A 21,394-nucleotide genomic window follows, 5' to 3' on the forward strand; every position below is an offset into this window, starting at 1 on the left:
GAATGTTACCATGACAACATGCTGCATGATTTTAGGTATTAGGCCATTGTGCCAAGATAAACAACGTAGTCAAGAACTGTAGCTCTAATTCTACTTTGATAATGAACGCTAAGCCTCAAAATTCACATGGAAGTTTTTATACCAGCCGGGCTAAAATAATGGCTTTTACAACCTTAATCATGACCTTAAAACCCCTTCTTAAGCGGCGTGTTTGAACCAGCAGCTTTCTTTCCATTTGTTCTTACGTCACCCCGCAGTAAATTCCTAAGTTGCTCTTCTGCGAATTGCAGTCTACTAAACAAAGAGAAGCATAGGGGACTCCTTGTGAGTAAATGCCTTCCAAGACAAGTTGACATGCTGGCTTTAACAGCTGCATGCACAGCAAAAACTCAACATGTTTTCCTCAGCATCAAAATATAGTAGCTTGCATGGGCATAGCCAGGATTTTTGTTGGGAAGGGCAGGCCTTTGGGGGGGGCAGAACCTCAGTTAGCTATGTATTTGGATTGATTTGGATTGATTTAGGGGGGGGCAGCTGATAGCAGGGGCAGCAAACAGTGGTGAGATAATAATGTGCTGGGTGGTTTGCCCTGCACCCCCTAAACTAGCCAGCTGCACTGAGGTTGTCTAAGATTCTGCCCCATTACCAGTGTTGAAGTAAAATTCTGTTTCCAGTCTGGTCACCTTCTGTACATTGGAACAGAAGAGGGACACTATCTTGCCATTTGCCTCAGGCAGCAAAATGTATTGGGTCATGAAATACTCCCTGCCACCCTGCTTGCCCTGTCACCATTCCTCTGTCAGGGGCCCAGGTAAGCCCCACTCCACATCACAAAATGCAGTGTACACACACCATTTGAATGGCAATGCCCATCAACTTTGTTGAGGCCTGGCCCCCTCAAAATATTTTATGGGGCACGGGCAAAGGGCCTTTGATTCCCTAGAGGTTGGCTCCTATATCCCCCAATGCAAGTCTGTACCCAGACTAAACAATGCTGAATCATAACCAGGATTGCCCTCATAACCAGAGTTTGAAACCAGGATTTGAAGATAGTTATGTAAACCCTGGTCATAATGAATTGATCACATAATGAATAGATCACAAACAATTAAAACCACAATAGGAGGGCAAAATTCACAAAGGGAATATATGAGTCTATGGCATGTTTCTGACCTCCTAACTGAGGGATGGAGTCACTGTTGTTTATGAGCGTCATCTTTTGACAGTGATTATTATTAATAATAAAATTATCCTTAGAATTGCATACTTAACAAGATCTGAGATTTTGGTAATACAGCACTTTTTAAAAAATGTATATAAATATATTTTGCTAGACCCTTTTCACGAAACTCAGTAAAAAGTATCTGATAAAAGAAAGTACATTGTGTTATGAATTTCTATATTAAGTGCCTGTGTATTATTTTTAGTCATATAGCATATCACTTTCAGTTTCCCGTAAAGAAAAGCAGAGATGTTTTGAATGCTTTATGTAATCTGATAACCAATTTGTAAATAAATCCTTTTTGCAACTACTGACTTCACATTTTCTTTATGATGCAACCTTCTGTCTGTTTACAACTTCAGGTTAGCAGGCAGCCTAAAGTTTAAAACAGGGATTATTGAATAATTCAGTCGTAGTAAATTTCAATGCAAGTTGACCTGATCTGCATGCATCTTCTAATCTAGACTATTATTATTAATACTACATATTTATTTATTCATACCTCATCTTTTTCCCTGATGGAACTCAAGGCGGCTTACAGATAAAAAATCATTAAAATACAATTAAACATTAATTCATTAATATTAAGACTATGTACATATAGAAAATTGGTTGAAACATACCAATAATTACAATAAAAGCAGCACAAAGAAAAAAGCATGGGTCAGAAAATATTTATCCATCCTTCCCAAATGTTTCAAAGATCAAGACCACATATCTAAATATGTTTTAAAGGCATATTTTAAAAGGAAGTATGTTTAGAAGAGTATATCTGGAAAGAAAGGATGCATTTAAAATGTTATACTCATGAGTTTTCACACAGATTTTAAAACAAATATTGCAGATTAATTGTGGAAATGGCATGGAAAGGACTTGTGGGTAAAAGAATGCAAAAAATTACCAGACTGAAAATAAAGCTAATTTTTCTTATTTATCTTTTCAGCTACTAGTAGTCCTTATACCATTTCTATCCACAACCAGTTCAGAGTGGCATACCTGGGGATTTTCCACATTTTATCTGTGAGGTAGGAGGGAGAGACTTGGCTAAGATCAGTCAGCGAGCTATGCGGCTGAGCAGGATTTTGAACACAGGTCTCTGTGGCAGACTCCAACACTTTAACCACTACACCACAACTATGCCTGGACAACAGTGTGTAACAACATAAAAATGTGACCTTTTCTTGATCTGTAGATAGAATATACGTGTAAGTACAATCACACACACTTCCTTAACATTACAGACCACCTACCTTGACACCAATAATGGCCTTGCGGTGATAAAAACAGCAGAGAGATGCTATGAGCGTTTGAAGAACATTGGAATCTTTCGGCATTTTCAGATCTTTTGTCCCGTAGACCAACAACCTCCCTTGGCACACAAGAGGAATGGTCCCTCCCAGCTACTTCCAAGAGCTCCCACTGAGTTTAGCTCCTGCTTTGCTGGGTCTTCTACACTTCCCCCCCGCCCTCCCCAACCTCATATTTTAATCCCAGGCCGTTTCCTCAGTGAAAGCTGATCCTGTCATCTAAGAAGGTCATCTCCCGCTTGCTTCCAGCAATGGATCAGAATCATCATGGGACTTCATTCAGCTTGCCAATGAAATCCTAACCCTCAAAGAGAGGGAGAGGAGGGAGCGAATCTCTGTTTGGGAATCCCCCAGATTACAAACCACAAATCCCCAATCCAGCAAGAAATTAATCATCACCTTGTTCTTCAGCACGTAATATATTGAGTCATTGGGCCCAGAAAGGTTTCCAAGTCCAGTTATACCTCTGCAGCCACACACACACACAAAAAGCAATGCCCATGATTGCATCAGTAACATTGCTACGTACACGACTGATAAACAGAGTTCGGGGGTGGGGGGAGATCAGTTGGTTGCCTAGGGGGTTGCATGTCTCTGTTACTCATCATCTACACTGTTACATCCTAGTGCACAGGTAACCAAGGGAAAAAAGTCGAGACTGTTTGTCTTGAAATAGGAAGCTGCTGACAACCTGTCATGCAGCAACAACAGAGCGCAGCCAGTAGCATCATCACAGCCGCTGCTAGCGTCATAGAAGCAAACACAGCCTTCCTCTATTTAATTAGAAGATAAGTCAGTCAATTGCCAGAGCTGGTGAACACAATTATGCAGCCTTCTGGAAAGCAGCACTTACTACAGCTCTCTGGGCAGCCTTTGGGTAGGAGGCAACTGAAAAACCATGGGATTGTTGCCATTGATTTCAATTGAAACAGGAGATTTCAGCTTCTGGGGTGGGTGGGGGCAAGTTCCTTTGAAAAGACAAGTTAAGCCAAACTTTGTCGCTGGCAGACCAGAAATAAAGGTCAGTCTATACCCTATGGTTCTGAACATAAAAAGCTCAACACAAATAAGGATTATGCAAGGCACTATGCACTTTTAAAACATATCCCTTTCAATGCTTTCCTTTAATTATAGGTTGCATTGCAGAATCCAGACTACAATGCGCCGTGAGCAGAAAGTGGAAGGCCTGTAGAAAGGAACTTGCAGAGTAAAGGGTCCCAAATGTGTCAAGTTAGTGATCCAAGCCATATACTGTAAAGAACGAACAACATACATATAAAAACAAGCACACGGTGCATTCTCAGCTGGAAGAAAAGCCGCTCCAAATCTGCAATACAATGGTCAGACCTCTAAGCAAAACTCACCTACCAAGTCATGTCAAATGACATTTTGGTGCAATTTCACACCATCTAAAATCCTGTCCCAATGCTGAGGCAGTTAATATAGAACTACAGTGGTACCTCAGGTTACAGACGCTTCAGGTTACAGATGCTTCAGGTTACAGACTCCGCTAACCCAGAAATAGTACCTCGGGTTAAGAACTTTGCTTCAGGATGAGAACAGAAATCGGGCGGCAGCAGCAGCACAGCAGCAGCGGGAGGCCCCATTAGCTAAAGTGGTCTTCAGGTTAAGAACAGTTTCAGGTTAAGAACAGACCTCCAGAACGAATTACCGTAAGTTCTTAACCCGAGGTACCACTGTAGTAGATAGGAATCCTCCAATATAACTAAGAAACATTAACATCATAACCTCATACATTTCTATTCAGAAGCAAATCCCGCCCTCAGGTTAAGTGGCTACAAGACTGCAGCCTAAAAGGTAACGGAGCTATCTATGCATTAAAAAAACAACATGTGGTTCAGTCCTTTCTGGACTCTTACCATTTCAGAGTGGAGAAAGGATTTGCATGTTTGAATACACTCCCATGTCAAAAACCTTTGCCTGTAGAAAGTTAGCATGCTGTAAATAAAAGAGTTAGAATCATAGAATCATAGAATCATAGAGTTGGAAGAGACCACAAGGGCCATCGAGTCCAACCCCCTGCCAAGCAGGAAACACCATCAGAGCACTCCTGACATATGGTTGTCAAGCCTCTGCTTAAAGACCTCCAAAGTAGGAGACTCCACCACACTCCTTGGCAGCAAATTCCACTGTCGAACAGCTCTTACTGTCAGGAAGTTCTTCCTAATGTTTAGGTGGAATCTTCTTTCTTGTAGTTTGGATCCATTGCTCCGTGTCCGCTTCTCTGGAGCAGCAGAAAACAACCTTTCTCCCTCCTCTATGTGACATCCTTTTATATATTTGAACATGGCTATCATATCACCCCTTAACCTCCTCTTCTCCAGGCTAAACATGCCCAGCTCCCTTAGCCGTTCCTCATAAGGCATCGTTTCCAGGCCTTTGACCATTTTGGTTGCCCTCTTCTGGACACGTTCCAGTTTGTCAGTGTCCTTCTTGAATTGTGGTGCCCAGAACTGGACACAGTACTCCAGGTGTGGTCTGACCAGAGCAGAATACAGTGGCACTATTACTTCCCTTGATCTAGATGCTATACTCCTATTGATGCAGCCCAGAATTGCATTGGCTTTTTTAGCTGCCGCGTCACACTGTTGGCTCATGTCAAGTTTGTGGTCAACCAAGACTCCTAGATCCTTTTCACATGTACTGCTCTCAAGCCAGGTGTCCCCCATCTTGTATTTGTGCCTCTCATTTTTTTTTGCCCAAGTGCAATACTTTACATTTCTCCCTGTTAAAATTCATCTTGTTTGTTTTTGCCCAGTTCTCTAATCTGTCAAGGTCGTTTTGAAGTGTGATCCTGTCCTCTGGGGTGTTAGCCACCCCTCCCAGTTTGGTGTCATCTGCAAATTTGATCAGGATGCCCTTGAGTCCATCATCCAAGTCGTTGATAAAGATGTTGAATAAGACCGGGCCCAAGACAGAACCCTGTGGCACCCCACTAGTCACTCTTCTCCAGGATGAAGAGGAACCATTGATGAGCACCCTTTGGGTTCGGTCAGCCAGCCAGTTACAAATCCACTGAGTGGTAGCATAGTCAAGACCACATTTTACCAGCTTCTTTACAAGAATATCATGGGGCACCTTGTCAAATGCCTTGCTGAAATCAAGGTAGGCTACATCCACTGCGTTCCCTTCATCTACCAGGCTTGTAATTCTGTCAAAAAACGAGATCAGGTTAGTCTGACATGACTTATTTTTCAGAAATCCATGCTGACTATTGGTGATCACAGCATTCCTTTCTAGGTGCTCACAGACTGTTTGCTTAATGATCTGCTCCAGAATCTTCCCTGGTATTGATGTCAGACTGACTGGGCGGTAATTATTTGGGTCCTCTCTTTTCCCCTTTTTGAAAATAGGGACAACATTTGCCCTCCTCCAGTCTGCCGGGACTTCGCCTGTTCTCCAGGAATTCTCAAAGATGACTGCCAGTGGTTCTGAGATCACATCTGCCAGTTCTTTTAATACTCTTGGATGCAGTTCATCTGGCCCTGGAGACTTGAATACATCTAAACTAGCCAAATATTCTTGTACTATCTCCTTAGTTATTCTGGGCTGTGTTTCCTTTGCTGAATCATTTGCTCCAAATTCTTCAGGTCGGGCATTGTTTTCTTTATCGGAGAAGACTGAGGCAAAGAAGGCATTGAGGAGTTCAGCCCTTTCTGTGTCCCCTGTTTGCATTTCACCATCTTCTCCTCTGAGTGACCCCACTGTTTCTTTGTTCTTCCTTTTGCTACGAACATACCCATAAAAGCCTTTTTTGTTGCTTTTAACCTCTCTAGCAAGCCTGAGTTCATTCTGTGCTTTAGCTTTTCTGACTTTGTGTCTACACGTGCTGGCTATTTGTTTGAATTCCTCTTTGGTGGTTTCCCCCCTTTTCCATTTTTTGTACACATCCTTTTTTTAATCTTAATTCAGTTAAAAGTTCTTTAGATAGCCACCCTGGCTTCTTTAGGCACCTTCCATGTTTCCGTCTCATTGGTATTGCCTGACGTTGTGCTTTTAGTATCTCCCTCTTAACAAACTCCCAGCCATCATGAACTCCCTTTCCTTTTAGTATTGCTGTCCATGGGATCTCACCCAGCACTTCCCTAAGTTTTATGAAGTCGGCTTTCTTAAAGTCAAGAAATTGAGTCCTAGTATGCTTGGCTGCTACTTTCCGCTGTATAGTAAACTTCAGAAGAGCATGATCACTCACGCCTAATGATCCTTCCACATCTACCCCACTAACCAGGTCATCAACATTGGTTAGGACCAGGTCTAAAATGGCTGTTCCTCTTGTTGCTTCTCCCACTTTCTGGACAATGAAGTTGTCTGCAAGGCCAGTGAGGAATCTGTTTGACCTTATGCTCTTGGCTGAGTTTGACGTCCAACAAATATCCGGGTAATTGAAGTCCCCCATTACTACTATCTCCCTTCCTTTTGCATGCTTGGCCATCTGTTCCAGGAAGGCATCATCTATGTCCTCCGTTTGGCTTCCATATGGAGTTCTTCCATAGCGTCCTGTATCAATTCCAGTTTTCTGTGCTTAGATACATGTGACAGGCTTGTTTTTAAATGTGGTGGGAACATTCCAACTTGTGATTTCTAACCAAACATCTGAAACAGAGTACAGGCCAGAAAATATTTTTTTGAACATGAAAGTTCCACAATGCAGGCAATATGAAAGAAGTCATCTCCCCCTCCCACTTGACATTATAAAAAGTTACTGGAATTCTCCACCACAATATGTTTATTATGAGGCAAGCATTTAAATAGTTTCAAGTACATGACCAGCCATATATAGTTTTGAAAACATCCAAATGTTTAATTTTAGGTGTTTAATTTTAGATGGAACCAGAAATCCCTTGCCAAACAGATGCATAACTTGTCCATAATGTGTTCACAGAGCAGCCAGACAGGGGTTGGATTATGGGAACAGCTCTCTTCCTAACAGTAGTTCTATAGTTCTATAGTTTCGGTAAAGAATATTTTTTTTCCTGTTGTTCTGACTGCATCTGATGGAAATTCTAAGTGCAGACAGGGTAGAAGAGCTATGCTGGATTAACTAATCCAGGCTTCCTCAAACTCAGCCCTCCAGATGTTTTTGCCTACAACTCCCATGATCCTAGCTAGCAGGACCAGTGGTCAGGGATGATGGGAACTGTAGTCTCAAAACATCTGGAGGGCTGAGTTTGAGGAAGCCTGAACTAATCCAAAATAAGAAACACTGCAACGAAACAGACGATCTAGTTGGATAGTGATTTATTATAATCCCTAAACCTGCTGTGTCAGCAAACAGATGCTCAGGAAAGCAGATTTTGATTATAGGCCTACTGGTGATGTGATAAAAGTTTTGCTGATGCTTGCAGGGACATTTCTTTGCAAGTATAGGAAACACACATCTTTTTTTGGTATATTCATATTCCATCAATGCTCAGCTCAAGAGAGTCCTGCAATAGCTTACAAAACAAAAAGTGTTTTTCAGAACAGCTAAAAATGACAATAATTCAATAGGATGGTCACTTATGCATTGTAAAAGAAAGAAAGAAAGAGGTCACAGATTTGCATAAATGTACACCTCTTAAGTTATATGGACAGATGCAAAATTAAAAATAACTGTTTTAATTTAAACAGAAATACAATGCATCTCACCATTGTGGAAAAGACTATGACCTTATATAGAGATCTCAGAGCTTGTTTTTTGGGAAACCTTTTGAGAGCAAGAGCTGATTGGACCCTCACTCATCCCAATTGTGATCTTTTGGCAGGCCACAATAAAGCTGTTACAAACAAGGTGACCATTTATTCAATAGCAGCAAAAAAATCACTATAATTTCCTAAAGACTTCTGCTGTGAACAGCAAACAGGACCACTCACAATAGTATGCTTGATGTTCTTGTTAATCTCAGTTTGTACTGATATTAGTGTCATATATTATGAGTGCTATTTTCTGTCCCTGTTTCTCTGGTGTCTCTCTTAGCTGGAGTCCTAATCTGCTACTAATTTGTGATGGTATCTGTCCTATTCCTCTGTTTTGTAATTGTCATTGTGACAAACGCAAATAAAATCAATCAATTCTATTCTACTCAATTTGCTCTCCAAATCCGGGCCCATTTTTATGGTTTTTTATCTTTAAAACTGACTTGGACCAGGACAACCTTTGAAATAGGACTGTCCTCTGCAAAGCTGAACACATGACCATTCTACATCTCAACTGTTTCCACTTAGTGCCTACTTTATTGATCCAATTTCACACAAAATGGATTGGGCTTCTGCATCAGACGAAATCCACTGAGGGCATTTGGCGCACAACACTGAAAGTGTATCTCTGCATTTCCTGTCCCTTTAATGTGAATGTAGAACCAACCTAGGAGAAGTCACTTTGTATTCGATTTAAAAGTAGCTCTCCTGCTTTTTATCCCATGGGAACGATATACACAGATGGGAACAAACTGCCAGAGAGGTTCAAAGGTCAATTTTAAGGTCATGAGCAAAATAACAAAGCAGCAGTTGTCATATATCCCCTAAGCCTACTAATTGTGATGATATAGCTGGTTACTGAGATTCGTCTGGCAAGCAATTGGTGTAGGAGGTTTGTTGTCTCTACACATAAAAATAAACTGAAAGTGTATTGCATGAAAGTACAGCATCAGATCTACCCAACAGAAAAGCTCTAGTCAGCACTCAATTATAATCTGCCAGAATACGGATGTAACAGTCAGAGGAAAGCATCTGTTTGTAGATTCAAGCTCACAGTGGGTGAACACTAGAAACTATTCTAACAACACACCTCATATTAATGTGACCATTCAGAATTAAAACAGCACTTACATAGCTGCAAAAATCAAGCTAAAGGTAAAGCGACCCCTGACCATTAGGTCCAGTCGTGACCGACTCTGGGATTGCAGCGCTCATCTCGCTTTATTGGCCGAGGGAGCCAGCGTACAGCTTCCAGGTCATGTGGCCAGCATGACTAAGCCGCTTCTGGCGAACCAGAGCAGCGCACGGAAACACCGTTTGCCTTCCCGCCAGAGCGGTACCTATTTATCTACTTGCACTTTTGACGTGTTTTCGAACTGCTAGGTTGGCAGGAGCAGGGACCGAGCAACGGGAGCTCACCCCGTTGCGGGGATTCAAACCGCCGACCTTCTGATCGGCAAGTCCTAGGCTCTGTGGTTTAACCCACAGCGCCACCCGCGTCCCTCAAAATCAAGCTACTGTTATTTTAAATACAGTGGACGCTCGGGTCGCGAACGTGATCCGTGCGGGATGCATGTTCGCAACCCACAGCTTTCGCAACCTGTGTCTGCGCACGTGCGGGTTGCAATTCAGTGCTTCTGCGCATGCACAAAGCACGATTAAGCGCTTCTGCGCATGCGCGACCACCGAAACCCATTCCGGTACTTCCAGGTTCCGGCAGTCCGTAACCCAAAAAAACGCAACCTGAAGCGGCTGTAACCCGAGGTATGACTGTACAGTCAAAGCCAAGTGACTGGCATGTAAAGTAAGTCAGAAGATGAACACAAAGGACTTCTAAATCCCACTGGTTTCAAATTTAAAAACATGCTTCCACTGAGATGTACTTCAGCGAAATCTAAATTGCATCTTGGCAGGTTGGAAGGCAGCAATGTGCTATTACATGTATGCATGCACTAACATATAGTGCCCTGTTTTTGTAGCATTCACATGGCATTTCTGCACATTACATAAACGATATGACTCCACCACTGAAGTCTTGCACCACTCCTCTTAAAAACTGCCGCCACTGCTTATAGGTCAGCAGAAAACAAAGCTTTCCACAGTGAAGCTCAACACAGACAGCAGTTTTTAAGTGACTTAATGGTGGTATGAGAAGCTTTTCTGCTCATGGTGCACTGTACATGAATATTCTTTTGTCCCACTGTTACCAAATAGAAGGTTCCTGGTGCAAATGGATGCCGCTTCCAGCTCGCGACATGTGGGGTTGCCAATTTCCACTGGTTGCCCTCCCAACTCTCCCCACCTTGTGGAACAACACAACATACACTCTGCAACATACTGCTCAATCAGTGTCCTCTGACTTTGTAAGGACTCGCATCACAAATTGGTCAATTGATGTCTATCTGCAGCCTTTCACAGGGTCAAATCATCATTTTCTCTAGCTCAATCCTGTTTGCTCTGACTAGCAGTATCTCCCACCCTTGTTCATTGGATCATTTAAATGGAAATGCCAAGGATTTAACTAGGAACCCTGAAGATGCCAAGCATGAGTTTCATCTCTGAGCCTCAGCCATTTCCAAAATAGTGACAGCCCAGAAAAATATTTTTAGTTAGAGACCACAGCTCAGCTGTAAGAAACATCCTTTGCATGCAGGAGGTCCTAAATTAAATCAATGGCATCTCCAGTTAAAAGGATCTGGTTAGTACGTTGTGGGAAATACCTTCTGAAACAGGGCCACGAGGCCGAATCTAGAACTGGCTGACCCTTCACAGGCCATTCTGACAGGTGGGAAGGGCCGCTTACCTGACATTGTATGACACCAGCGGAGTCAAAGTTCAAGCCCTGGGTGCAGCCAAAGCCTTATCTCTGCTAAGATGGAGATCAGCCTCTTCATGCTCTTTGAGAGTAAAAGGCAGCAGCACAGGTTTGTCTCTGCCCCAAATGGCCATATGGATCAAATTCAGAGACCTGGAAGGCATGGTTAGGCACATGGGCTGCAAGTTCCCCACTACTGCTGCAGAACCATTTCCATTTCCGATAAGCAACACCGGGCTAGATGAACAAATGGTACAAGGACGCTCCCTAAATTCTAAGCTATATATATATATCTTTGTCATAAGGTCACAAAGGACATTTTCATTCCCAAGAAGCAATATTGTCCTCCCTGAAGGCAACTGCAACTACAGCTATTGTTTTCTATTAAAGGACAAGAAACAAATGGGTGTTGCCCATGCTCTAGGAAGCAATTGTTCTTCTACGAAATAGGGTGCATATAAACTGGACAATACATGTAAAAATGTATTGCCAAAGCTTATTTTATGCCTGTTACTGCTAACTAAATGGCCCTGCTGCATGGAGGAACACAATGCACCTCTTTTGTGTTAAGAGCCTGAATCTAGTATCCGTATGGCAAGAAATTACACTCTGGCTCCCCCCTATGGATAACAATAATATGTTGGGAGAGTTTGTTTTAAAAACGAAACACTGCAGTGCAGCTCCTTTATTTTCCCTCTTTTGAGCAGGAGCTGAGAAACCTGCCCAGGCTGAATCTCCAGCAAAATGGTTTTGAGTGAGGTGAAAAAATGTCTCATTCTACTTTCAGAACTTTTTAGTAACCAGGGTGCCCCAAATGTCAGCTTTCAGAATTGCCTAGAAATACCTTTGCCACTTAAGGGACGCGGGTGGCGCTGTGGGTAAAAGCCTCAGCGCCTAGGACTTGCCGATCGAAAGGTCGGCGGTTCGAATCCCCGCGGCGGGGTGCGCTCCCGTTGTTCGGTCCCAGCGCCTGCCAACCTAGCAGTTCAAAAGCACCCCCGGGTGCAAGTAGATAAATAGGTACCGCTTTATAGCGGGAAGGTAAACGGCGTTTCCGTGTGCTGCGCTGGTGCAGGCTCGCCAGAGCAGCGATGTCACACTGGCCACATGACCCGGAAGTGTCTCCGGACAGCGCTGGCCCCTGGCCTCTTGAGTGAGATGGGCGCACAACCCCAGAGTCTGTCAAGACTGGCCCATACGGGCAGGGGTACCTTTACCTTTACCTTTGCCACTTAGGAGTGCAGTTTTTATCCCTGTTCCTTTCCTAAGTTTCTTATCCACTACTTCTTGGGCATCTGACCTAATAGAAGGATATGCAGATCTGTGACCCTGTGTCTATTTAAAAACCAACCAACCAACCTGTATTGAGAGAGAACTGACTAAACATAATGTGATAGTCTTGAACCAACGAACCGTACACATACTAAATTTTGGAGTTCTAACCCATATCAGATATACAGTTTAAATAACCCTGTGAGCTAGTCAGGGCAATCAATTACTGAGGCCCAAGAGTTGCGGTTCTCAAGGGTGTGGTAGGAGAAGATAGAAAGTGAAACAGGAAGATTCAATGACAATCAAATAAATATTTAAACATTTCAGTATTAGTATTATCAGTATGGGCTGGATAACAATTATTGTTAAAGCAGTTATTTTATAATTATCCTTTTCCAGAGAATCTGTCCAAGTCCAAAGTGAAGTTTAAGCAGAGTATCTCACATTTTAACACCAGATAACTGTTTTCTCTTTTGTATCAATGGGGGGGCATCATTCTACTTGTCACACTAGAGGGCAGTGTATTACCACAAGGAACATTGCATAAGTGGATCTAGCAACAGCTAAACCACAGTGATTTATGTTCAACCATTTCAATATAAGTCACCTGTCAATTACTGCCTTGGTCTGCCATTTTCAGAAGTTTAAATAAGACTGAGCAGTTAAATTGAAAATTAAAACACACACACTTGAACGTTTGTGGGTCTATACATATCCCTTTTTAGATTAATAGGGGACTGAGGGGCAGATGGGGCTCATCAATTTGGGAAGGTAGCCCCATCTAGGAGACGGAAAAGTCTGTTGTTGTTTTTTTAAAAAAATAATATTTATTAAAAGTTTAAGAATTAAAGAAAAAAGTACAAAAAAGAGAGAAAAAGAGAAAAAATAAACAATACAAATCAATACATTACAATACATATAAAAAAAGCAAAAGACACAATACATCAAAACAAAAACAAAAGCAAAAACAGTTAAAAGCACATCCAATATTTCCATATCTTTATCTTTCATTAACTTGTTTCATCGACCTCCTCACACCTCCCTTTTTGTGTTCTAGTTATTAATTATTTCAGCAAATCCTTTCCATCTTTCACAGTTTTCTGTCATTTAATTATCTTAATTTGTTTTAACCTTATCTTACCATTAAAACCCTAAAACTTAATTATACTTAACTCCTTATAACATTTCTACTAAAGCCATATAATTTCATTCCAACATTTTTCTAACACTCATTAATTTTGCAACATTACTCTAAATAAATTTTTTAAAACTTTTTTTCCAATCTTCTTCCACCGTCTCTTCTCCCTGGTCTCGGATTCTGTCAGTCCTTTCTATCAATACCATATAGTCCATCAACCTGGTGACTTTCTGTCCGAGGCTCTTAACTCTCTTCCATGTCCCTTCTGCAGATCTTCTTCATATTTATACATGCACTTTACTTTATCTTCTGCTGATCTTGTTCTTAATTTCCTTTCTTTGGCACTGAGGAGTAGATCTCGGGGAAACTCCAACCTAGCAATGTCTTTATTCCTTCTCGACGGGTCAGCCCATTCTCCATAGTCAAAACTAAAGTCCAAAAGATATTTCAGAGCGCCACTCTCCCCCTGACCCAAATCCAGATCCCAAAGGCCAGAGCATCCCTGCATTGGAGGATCTATCCAACTTTCCTTCTCCAATCCAAGCAGGGCTCCATCCCACCAAATCTGGCTTTCTCTAGATTCGATCATAAAGGGCAACGGCTTATGATCATCAAATTGCTTCTGTGAGGCCGGGCCTCTCTCCACTTGAATTACTTGAGGTTCAACAAAAACTTTCTTCTTCGTCTTCTCCACAGCTTGCCATGTCAAAACAGATTCCTGGGTCAATTCCTGAGTAATTTCTGTATAGATATTCCCTTTTTGTCCCAACTCAGTCATTTTTTGTCCCAAATTGTCAATTTTATTAATCCACACATCCGTCTTCTCATGAAGCTGTTCCAATAAAGCACTTGTCTTGCAAAATGCAATCACTAAGGCTTCTTCTGTCAACATTCTTGTCCAAGGTCAGACTCTGATTCTCACGCTCTTTAATCTCTGCAGCTGGAAAATTCCCCAGCTCCACTCCTGCCACAGTTTCAAAAGCTCCCTCTAGGGGAAACAATTTCTATTTGTATCCATCAAACGCAGATCCAGTGACAGAATTAGTTTGGATTTTCAGTTACTTTTTTTGCTTCTTTTAAGTGCAAAAGGAAACAATGGAAACAATATATTTCTCTTATTTAACTATCTGTCAACATACGTTTTATTCACAGTCAATGAACTTTCCCAAAATGTCAATCTTACTGGCAGCCCGTTCCCAGGTTCGAAACGGTGGTGATTTAACTTTCTTCACTCTCTCTCCTGCAGGCTTAAACGATCTAGAATTTCCCCCCTCTTCTCCTGCTTCCAAGGGGGGTTTAGTAATTTTAGCTGATGGAGATTTAATCCTTTACAAAAGACTTTCCAGACTTTAGCTTGCAACGTCTTTGCTTTGATCTATTTACAAAAGAGGAAGGCGGACTTCCAGTTTGAAACCTTCCCGTTTCGATGCCAAATTAAGATGTTTGGAGAGCCAATTTTCCATTCTACTCACGGGTAGTTGTTTAAAGTCCAATTGTCCACAGGAAAAAGTCAGCGCTCTCCGGCAACAGCAATGCGGCTTGACTCCATGAAAAAAGCAGTCGATTCGAAGCACCGCACCACTCACCCCACGTCGCTCTGGATCCCCAAAACCCGGTTTCCCCGTGAGTAGGGGAGGCGCGAAAGGTGCCAGCCGAATCCCACGTCCACAGGCTTCTCCCGCCTGTGGTTTTTAATGGGTCCCCGCCTCGCCGTGGCGGTCCAGACCCTAGTTTCCAAGGAGCGGATTCCTCCCGATCAGAGGAAATCCGCCATTGCCGGAGGCGCTAACCTGGAAGTCCCCGGAAAATTCTGATTCTAAACCTCTGGTGCCTCACGGCTATACTTATTTGCGAGACTTTGGGAGTAAACCCCGAGGAAAAACCTGAACCCACTGCCTTGTGGGACATCTTTGGGAGAAGAAAAGGCTAAGGAGTAAACCCTACACAAACCTGGAGTGGTGTCCCTAAGGCAGCTGGATGGTACCTTGCATGCCGCCTCCTAGCAACTCCTGCAGCCAAGCTGGTGCCAAACATTTTGCTCTGTTTTTCTTTGGACCACATCGAGACAGTCTTGTCATCTGGGCAGCCCAGGACCTTCATACACACTGTCCAGGCTTGCACCCTGGACAAGTGGGATGGACAACCATAGCTGTGCTTAAGGCTACCAGCATCACAAGGAAAGGGCAGATAGTAGCAGAAGCATTGTCATGCCTGCCAAGTAGGGTTGCCATATTCTGAAGACCAAAAAAAGAGGACACATTTGTCAACTTCTACTTTTAACTATGGATCACTATGACAAGTCTCATTTTATATACCTATGCTTGTTTAAAGTTGTTGCCTCCTAGTTTCCATCATCGGTTACCTTCATGCACTTTAAATATGTGTAGAGAATCTAAATGATGCAACTGTGGATGATGTGCAGATTCCAGAACAGGCATGCATCACTCTAAAGCTTGATAAAATGAAATTTGGATAGGATAGCCTTATTACAAGAATGTGATGCTCCTATATTTGGTTTTAAAAATAAAACAGTGCTTGGTCATGTTCATATATTTATGTATTGGTTATTTCTTTATTTTCTAAGCTCACATCCATATCACACATTCAAAGCACTCTTATAACACTTTAACAGCCATGGCTTCCTCCAAAAATTCATGGGAACTGAAGTTTGTAAAGGGTACAATTTACAGAGGTACCATTTACAGAGGTACAATTCCCAAACTTTACAGAGGTACAATTCCCAAACTGCTCTGAGTACTTACTCTAGAAGAGCAAAATATAAACTACAAATAATTTGAAACAAGATGTTCTCTACTCAGTTTTCAAAGCCATTTGTGATTCACATGAAGCACCATTCCTAATAGATTTCATACGACCCTCTTTTAAAATCTAGTAATGCCAAAGAGATGAGCTTCAGAAAAAGCCAACCTTCCGTGTCCAACAGAGAAACTGTTTCAGTTTATCTTTTTTGGCACAAACATTAATCTGACATGTGGGTGTGTGACCCACAATGGCAAGAAGATTAGTGCCGGTAACTGGTCACGAGTGCAATCATTGTCCAAAGAACCAATGAGTTGCAAAAATGTGCTTAGCTTTAATTTGGCAAAAGTAATAAAAGCAATTGCTCTCAGTTCTCTCTTGATTTACCACCCAATAAATGTCACTAGATGAGTACCAATGTTTCCTACAGGGGAGGTCGGCTCTATAAAACACCAGCCTGGGCTGTAAAGCCATGCGGATCAATGTTTCCCAAAGGAAATGCAAGGGCAGAACCAACAATGAGTGGCGGGAACTGGGTGGGTGGGTTACGAGGCTGAGGGTCGGTGGTCAATGGGCATCAGGGGCAATTCTTATTTTTATTATTCTTATACAAATTTAGAGACCGCTTCACAGCATAAAGCCATCAAAGTGATGTCCACGGTAAAAACAAGAGTACACAAGCTCTAAGAACAATAAAATCAGTTCAGCAAACTTCGAAACAATAAAACGTTCCATACAAACACACGCAAAAACCAATGGGTGGAATCCAATGTCAAGCTACTGTGATTATTCCATCTACCCGAGCGTTTCAGCTAAACAGAATGTGACATACTGAACAATCCCCACACATACACATATGCTGTTTTGGGGGTTCTTCTGAACTCCCCCCTCCAAGCCATTTTGGGGTTGGGGGCACAGGCTAATACACTGCTCCCCTCCCCACATCCTAACAACAACAACAACAACAACAACAACAACCTCATGCAGACAGGAAATGTTGCCACATGTGTTCAGAATTGTATACAGTAAATGAGATGACATTTGGATATCTTTTTTTTTTAGAAAAAGAAACCTGTTATGATCACTTTACTGGGAGCGGATGCAAGATAAAACCAAAGGCCTATCTAGTCCAGCATCTTTTGTGTCCCAGAGTGGTTAACCAGGGGCTTCTGGGAATCCTGCACGCAGGAAACAAGGGCAATAGAATTCCCCCTGCTTGTGATTCCTCAACAACTGGCAATTCGAAGAGTTACATCCCTACAGGTGCTCTCAGCGATGCCAGTGGGAAAACTAAGAACATGCCTTCTGACTGTAATCGCTGGGGGAACTGTAATAAATTCCGCAGTTCTATCCCACCAGACAATCCTCCCCCAAGTCATCTATAAAGAACTATTCTTCAAAGCTTGCGCCCAACATCAGTATTCAACAGTAATATTTCCTTTTAAGGCTGTGATGGGATTCGTTCTTCCACCTTCCTTTCTCCAGATCCATGCACAGCAGAAACAAACCTTCTTCTATGCAAAACAGATTTTCAGTGCTGACAGTGGGTGAGGAGGGAGGCCATGCCAGAGCGCTTCTACAAATTTTATTGCAAATGCTCCAGTACTGTTTTCTTCTGCACTCACAGCTGGCACTGTCTTAGCTGCTCTCCCCCACAGAGAGAAGGCATTTAAGCTGTTCATGTGCAGTCTCAGGCAAAGGCAGACGGGTGAGGAAATCCTCTAGAAGCCAGTTTGTCTTTCCATATTATTAAAAACAAAACAAAACACAAAACCTCTAAGGTGCATCTGACTATTATTCTGCCTTATTAAAAAGCATTTCTCTTTCATGAGGAAATACAGATTTTCTTTCACAGCTCCTTGCAAGCCGCCATCCCAAAGAAGATTGGCCTGTTTTCACTTGGGGAATAAAAGCCCAACTCTAAAAGAGCCATTTAACTGTGACCAGTTTCATAAGAGCTCACAGAACAAAGGAAAAGCCCTCGTCATATGGCCACTTCTCAGTACTGAGACTCCAGCAGATCAGTACATTCGCTTGTTCCCGAGACTGGTTTTTGTATAATTAGCAGCCTCCTTTTTTAATCCACAGAATGACCTAATGCATCAATACTTCAGAGGTTATAAAATGCATTCATTTGCATTCGGCTATTAACGCTAACACATACGACCTAAAGAACCATTAAGAATGCCTCCTCCCCAAGAATCTATGCAACAACAGGAAAAAATGAGTAGGCTAAAAATATCCCTCCTCACATGTCCCTGAGCAACATTAATTCCTTCTGCTTTCACTCTCCACTGCTGTAGCCAAGGCAGAGCTCTTAATTTACATCCAAAAAGCAAGACTAATAATTTGCTTCGGAGACACAGAGAAGCGTTTGTCAAACTAGAGGAAAGCACAGATGATGAAAGGTATTGTTCAAAATGAGACTATAAATAGAGTTTAAATGGCCATCATAGCTCAGTACTGTTTATTGCATAGACACATACAGGCTGTAATTATTTTCTTAAAAACTGGAGAAACTTTTATCTTCACTCAAATAGGTCTGGCAAGATCACACTGTATCCACTGAAGGCAGATGCCATGACCATTTGCTTAGTAGTAACATCGGACCAGCAAGTCGTTGCATTGTCCCGCCAAGATGTGGAAGTGAATCTTACCCATATTTCTGCTGCTGAAAAGCAACTTGGAAGTGGGCCAGTAGTGGTGGCAAGATTCTTAGGCATTTGGCAGGACAACACTAGCTTCTAAAGTGGCTTAATCCTATGAAATGCTACTATGTGATCCTATATCAGGTTGGTGGTGAAAAAGTTGCTTGGTACTAGTTGTTTTGACTCTTCTGCCATTGTTCTACCACTAACAGAAAATACTGAAGTATTTCTACTAGCATATAATCTCCATGCAATCTTAAAACAAATTGCAGAATGTCCCCATGCCACACAGAATTGTAAAATCGTGGAGTTGGAAGGGATGCTGAGGATCATATAGTCCAAGACCCTGAAATGCAGGAATATGCAGCTGCCCATACGGGGATCGAACCTGCAACCTTAGAGCTGTCAACACCTGCTATAACCAACTGAGCATGCCACTGGAATCTTTGAGCTGAGTTCATCCTGATCCCTCATTTATGGAAACAGGAACCCTAGTCAGAGAAAACTGAGACACAGAATGTTATTGTTTATACCCCACTCATCTGACTGGGTTGCAATGAGCTGAGACCTACAGAACCTGTACTACAGGCCATCTTCCTATGTTTTGAAATATAAAGAAGACTGAGACTGGCCAATGCAAGAGTTGAACTGATGAGAAGTTTAATTTTTATAAGTAAAAAACATTGAAAATGACAAAGTTGGGTTCTTAAACTTGCAGCACAAATTTGCAAATATTCCTTTGCTTTGCATTCTTTATTCTCACTCTGCTAGTTATAGGAAAGGGGAAAGCACTTTTCTAGGCCTGCCCTACAAACACTAGGAATCCTATTCAGGGAAGTTCTCCCCATCCCACTAGCTATTGCCTTCAAACTTCTGAACAGATTTAAGAGCAGGGAAACCTTGCTTTTAATTTTAAAAAAATAAATTAAAAAGTAAGTTGAGATACAAGTGACAGCACTGTACCTACTCCTAATTTTTGCACACGTATGATACAGCTATAGGATCCACACCATAGCAGATGCTGCAAAGCTTGCCATGTGCCTGTCCCAAGGTTTATCACTGCAAGAGCTTTTACTCTTCCTGTCACATGCAGAGAACCATTCTCAAAGTGGGTCAAACTAGGAGGAACTATTGCATAGATATCCCATTAGTTACACTTGAGAAGGCTTCAATAGCTAACTTCCAAACTTGGGTTTGGCCTGGTGGGTCAAAGTCTGAGACCCTCTGACCTATAGCTTTAAGCAAATGAATAATTTACCCAGACGTCTGTGAAATCCATTGATTGCACATATGCGACTATAAGCCCGTGCACATCCTCTCACGCCCTTGATGCGTCATGAAGACATCATTCATCCATGCTATAGTTCCTGCCACAGGAAGCTCTACAGAACATTTCTGGGACACCAGCGGGCTGGAAGGGAACCCATCCCATCTTAATGTATTTGGAATCGGTCCAAACCACATCCTTCAACACCCCTGAACGTAATCTGCCGTGTGTAAAAGACACAAATTGCTGCAGTGAGACTTTTCTACAACCAAGCAGGACTGTTGTCTAACAGTCTGATCTGTTCATGATTACTTGGAATGAGTGGTGCTTACTCCCAAGTAAGTACACAGAGCTACAGCCGAAGGCCTATTTTTATGACTAGCTTCTTATCAAAGTTGCTTATTTCTATAAAAAGATTACCGGAAAGGAAGAGGTGAGATAACCAACAGACAGCCCAGAATGTGATTTAACTCTGAGCTCAAGGAAAACAAGCAGACTTTGTGCTTCAGTTGCAACTGCATTTTTTGTGCAACTTTAACACAAAACGAAGGGAGAATAAAAGTTAGTTACTTAAAAAAAAAAACCCTGAGCACCCTCAGGATCTGACCAGGCTATTGTTTGACTGTCAACACTTATGGTATGATTCCATCCCATTCAGAAAGGGAGTTCAAATAACATATGGAACCTTTTTATCATTATTGGGCTATCTATCTATCTATGAATTACACACACACACACAAAATACTATGAAATTTATATGTAAATGGTGAACATTCCCCTAAAATGCATGGTTTTTAATCTTTTTTTCTGGAGAATATTCATTCTCACACACATTTTTTGGGTAACTGAAACGGCATTGCAAAATCTGAAGAAGTGTGTGCTCTGGCTTGATAGCTATGTACATATAAAACTGGAACTGAATAATTTAAAATACCAACTGAAATAATTTTCTCCATCCCATGTTTCAGCAATATTCCCTAAGCCAATGTTTGTCTGCTTTCAGAACTCTGAACTCTGTTAATGACCACCACGTGTGTACATGTGTGTACACACACACACACACACACACACACACACACATATATATGACTTGAGTGTTTCACACTCCACTGCCTGGACTGTCCCTCTCTGCCTCCAAACTGGGAATGTTGAACATTTGAATACTTTCCATTATATGAAAATATGCAAACTCTCCCTGCAGTTAGAAGACTAGCACATAACGAAGATGTTTGCTATGAGTGGAAAAAAGCAGGTATCTACAATCGCTT

The 21,394-nt window shown here is 42.0% G+C and overlaps 1 protein-coding gene across 4 annotated transcripts in view; it reads right to left on the minus strand.

The window, feature by feature from the left end:
• BCAR3 (BCAR3 adaptor protein, NSP family member) overlaps positions 1-21,394 on the minus strand; it is a 90,409-nt gene that overhangs the window by 33,896 nt on the left and 35,119 nt on the right. The window contains exon 1 of one of the 4 annotated variants that reach the window (XM_082227832.1): positions 4,410-4,495. The exons of 2 other annotated variants lie outside the window; for them this stretch is intronic. In XM_082227832.1, the coding sequence (XP_082083958.1) occupies positions 4,410-4,487 (78 nt within the window). In that variant the 5' untranslated portion in view covers positions 4,488-4,495. Of the gene's footprint in view, positions 1-2,472; positions 2,671-4,409; positions 4,496-21,394 lie in introns of those variants that run through there. One more of the 4 variants, XM_082227831.1, reaches the window with a different exon arrangement.

This window comes from Podarcis vaucheri (assembly GCF_965113315.1).
Source record: "Podarcis vaucheri genome assembly, chromosome: 6".
Classification (NCBI taxonomy): Eukaryota; Metazoa; Chordata; class Lepidosauria; order Squamata; family Lacertidae; genus Podarcis; species Podarcis vaucheri.